Genomic DNA, 3128 nt, shown 5'->3' on the forward strand with positions numbered 1-3128 from the left:
ACACACACACACACACACACACTCTGCAAGCCCTCATTAGCACTATGAATGTATAACTCAGTGATACCTAGGACAAGTTTGTAGAGAATATGACGTTTGATTTATATCCGCAAATGTGCGCCTTCTCTAATTAGAAGGTTTAGGGCAGAGCAGGGAAAAATATGTATTTCAGAGTCCCAGTTTGACTTGCCAGAAACCAGCCTGTTACTAACATTCTTATTTTCGACAAAATATAGCATTCTGATTACATACCATTTCGGTTCAATGGCTCCCAGCCTGCCAGGCTCCCGGAAGTGGCCCAAGGCCATGGCAAAGACTTTGAGAAAAGCGGTCCTGGGATCCAGTGGCTGGGGGCCCGCGGAGGGGCAGAGGGGAGCTGATGCTGGCGGTCCATCCTGGTGGAAGGCAAGTCCATCACTTTCACCCCAAACCCTGAGGCCCCATTGAAACAGGCATTAGGTTCATACAGGAGGCGGGGCCACCCAGGAGAGCGGTTCTGATGGCACCACCCGCTCCAGGCCTCAGCTTCCACATCTGTTCAATGAGGTGGCTGAGGTCTGGGCCCAGCAGCACAGTTATTTAAATGCACTGGGGACTCTTCGGCCAATTTCCTTTAGAGATGAAAGAAAACACTTTATAATTCAAATAGCAATTCAGAGACAGGCATTGGGGCTTCAGTCTGCTGACATTAGCGCCCCATGACCCTGAGCAAGTTCCATGGGCTCTCCCAGCCTCAGTTCCCTCATCTACGAAATGGGGTAGTGATGGCACCCTGCCTGCAGAGCGGCTGGACGGAGTAAACGAGACAATCGATGAACATCTCTTAGAACCTGCTGAGTCCACTGCAAATGCCAATATGTATTAGCTGTTTTTATCTATTAAGGCTAGATGCGTGTATCTCAGGTGTTCTGAGGCAGGAGGCACTTATTAAAAAATAAGGATTTCACTAAATGTGCGCCCCAAAGAAAGCGACTCCTTAGGGATCATTCTCAATGGTGAGAAGTATCAAAACCTCCGAGTGGAAGCTGGTAGAGGTCTGTTAGCTGTCCTTGAAAGTCAACCAAGGAGGCACTTCTGAAGGTCCTGTGTGTGTGTGCATACATGCATGTGTGTGTGTGTGCACATGCATTCGTGTGTGATCACGTGAGCCCGCCTGTGTGTGCATGTGTGTGGCTCACAGCGCTCCCAAGGAGCACACACACACTTGGTCTCAAGAAAGCAGTGACAGACCAAGCAGCCAAGGAGGGCCTGAGGGACGCTGGACTCTGGGGACGCCCACTCAGTTCTACCTGGCTCTCCGGCCGGCTCTGCACCCACCCTGTGTCCTGGAGACCTCCCCTTTGGGCAGGGACCAGTGTTTGATGCCAGAAAGACAACAAGAAGAAAGAGGCCAGACCAAAGGCAGGTAGTAGATACAGTACCAAGTCCCAGGGTCCACACACGCCACGCAGATGCAAGCATTTCCCTCAAGGCCACCCAGCAAACCCGAGGATCTGAACGCAGGTGCAGACTGCGGTGCCTGCAAGCCACCACCCTGCCAGTCACCACCACGGGCCAGCAGACCGCCAAGCCCCCACCAGCCAGCGGGCTCCCTATCCGACTGGCAGAGGCTGGTGGTTTCCACCGAGGCGAGAGAAGCCCCCCCACACACACACTGGCGTCCCCCCACGCGCTCACAGAGACCTCATTGTTCTGCCCGCAGAGGAAACTGGAGAGCTGAGCTCACCGTGATTTGGAACTGGCAGAAAAGGACATCTGGGAGAGGAAACACATTTCAGAAACAAACATACCTTTGTACCAGCTTTTATTTTCTTTAAGTGTTGCACAAAAACCATAATAATGAAGACGTGCCAAATTTACCATCATGCTGCAAAATCTCCTTTTTTATGGGAAAATGGGGAGGCTCTGCTTTCAAATGATCCCTGTTCCTGGAAAAAGGCAGCTACCTGGGTGCCGAGGTCCGCAGGCCGCCGCCGCCAGAGCCCAGCACAGGCCTCGGCCGCAGGGCGTGTCTGTCCAGCGTGTGGACAGATGGAAACCATCAGATAAAACTCAAATGTCCTCTCTGTGGTTTGCTCGTAACCTCTTGCCTTCTGTCCCTGCTGAAGCCTCGCGGGGGCTGACACTCCTCGAGCCGCTGGCATCTCTTGGTTCTGAGACCCCACGCAGGGTTAGGGCTGCCGGAATGTTCAGCCCCCGGGACCAGCTCCGACTACCCTGGGAGCCAAGCTCAGTGTCGGGTCTGGAGGATCCTAAGAACGAGGAGACACCCGTCACCGGGCTTCTGCGGGGCCCGAGGAGAGCTCCTCCAGCGCTGGGCACCTCCCCTTGGGCAGGGACCAGTGTTGGATGCAGGCAGGTCTGGAAAGACGGGACAGAATTCTCCAGAGAAACCAGGACAAGCCCCTGGTGACGCGTCCTGGGCTCCGGACCCCACACTGAGCACGGTTCCCAGGAAAACCGGAGCTGGTCCTGGGTGCTGACCTTTACAGCCGCCCCCAAACCCGCACAGGGGCTGGGGACCCAGTAGTGCCGGCTCCTCGGTGACCGCAGAGACGCAGCCGCCTCCTTCCTCCGGGTAGGAGCGTAACCGGCCGGCAGCAGGAGGAGGCAAACGCTGCGGGAAGAGGCCACCTGGCGATCCTCTCCGGAGAGGGCCACCCATCCAAGCGACACAACAGCCAGGGTCCAGGTGGCAGCGGAGCAGGGGCCAGCAGCAGGCGGGGCTCCCCATCACAGCCCTCACCTTGGCGCGCACCGCTGGCCGAGGGTCAGTGCGTGCTGCCCCGGACCGGGCCTGTGCCTGCCTGTTCCCAGGGGCCTAGCTCTGAGCTGGTTACACTAGAGCGAGTCAGCACATAATCTGCCAGAGGCTTAAATTACTCCTAGGCTAGAGGCCACAACAGGAAATGAGGAAAGCAGGCGCCTGTCCAGCCGAGAAGAGGCAGGTCCCACCTGGACTCATGGCCAGAGGGCAGGTGTGGCAGGAAGGCCGGGAGCTCAGGGCTGCATCCTTCGCGTGACAGCGTGACCCGGCCTGGAGAGCAGCAGCCCTCGCTCCGAGTACCTACTGGGTGCAGAGCCCAGTCAGCAGTCCTGGGGAAAGGCACGGACCATCCGAGGGATGC

At 56.7% G+C, this 3128-nt stretch overlaps 1 protein-coding gene across 1 annotated transcript in view; it reads right to left on the minus strand.

The window, feature by feature from the left end:
• Positions 1 to 1881, minus strand: part of LRP5 (LDL receptor related protein 5) — a 62225-nt gene extending 60344 nt beyond the window's left edge. The window contains 1 exon segment of the mRNA XM_006102480.3: positions 1791 to 1881. Coding sequence (XP_006102542.1) covers positions 1791 to 1866 — 76 coding nt within the window. The 5' untranslated portion in view covers positions 1867 to 1881.
• Positions 1882 to 3128: the final 1247 nt, after the last annotated feature.

This window comes from Myotis lucifugus, unplaced genomic scaffold (assembly GCF_000147115.1).
Source record: "Myotis lucifugus unplaced genomic scaffold, Myoluc2.0 scaffold_415, whole genome shotgun sequence".
Classification (NCBI taxonomy): Eukaryota; Metazoa; Chordata; class Mammalia; order Chiroptera; family Vespertilionidae; genus Myotis; species Myotis lucifugus.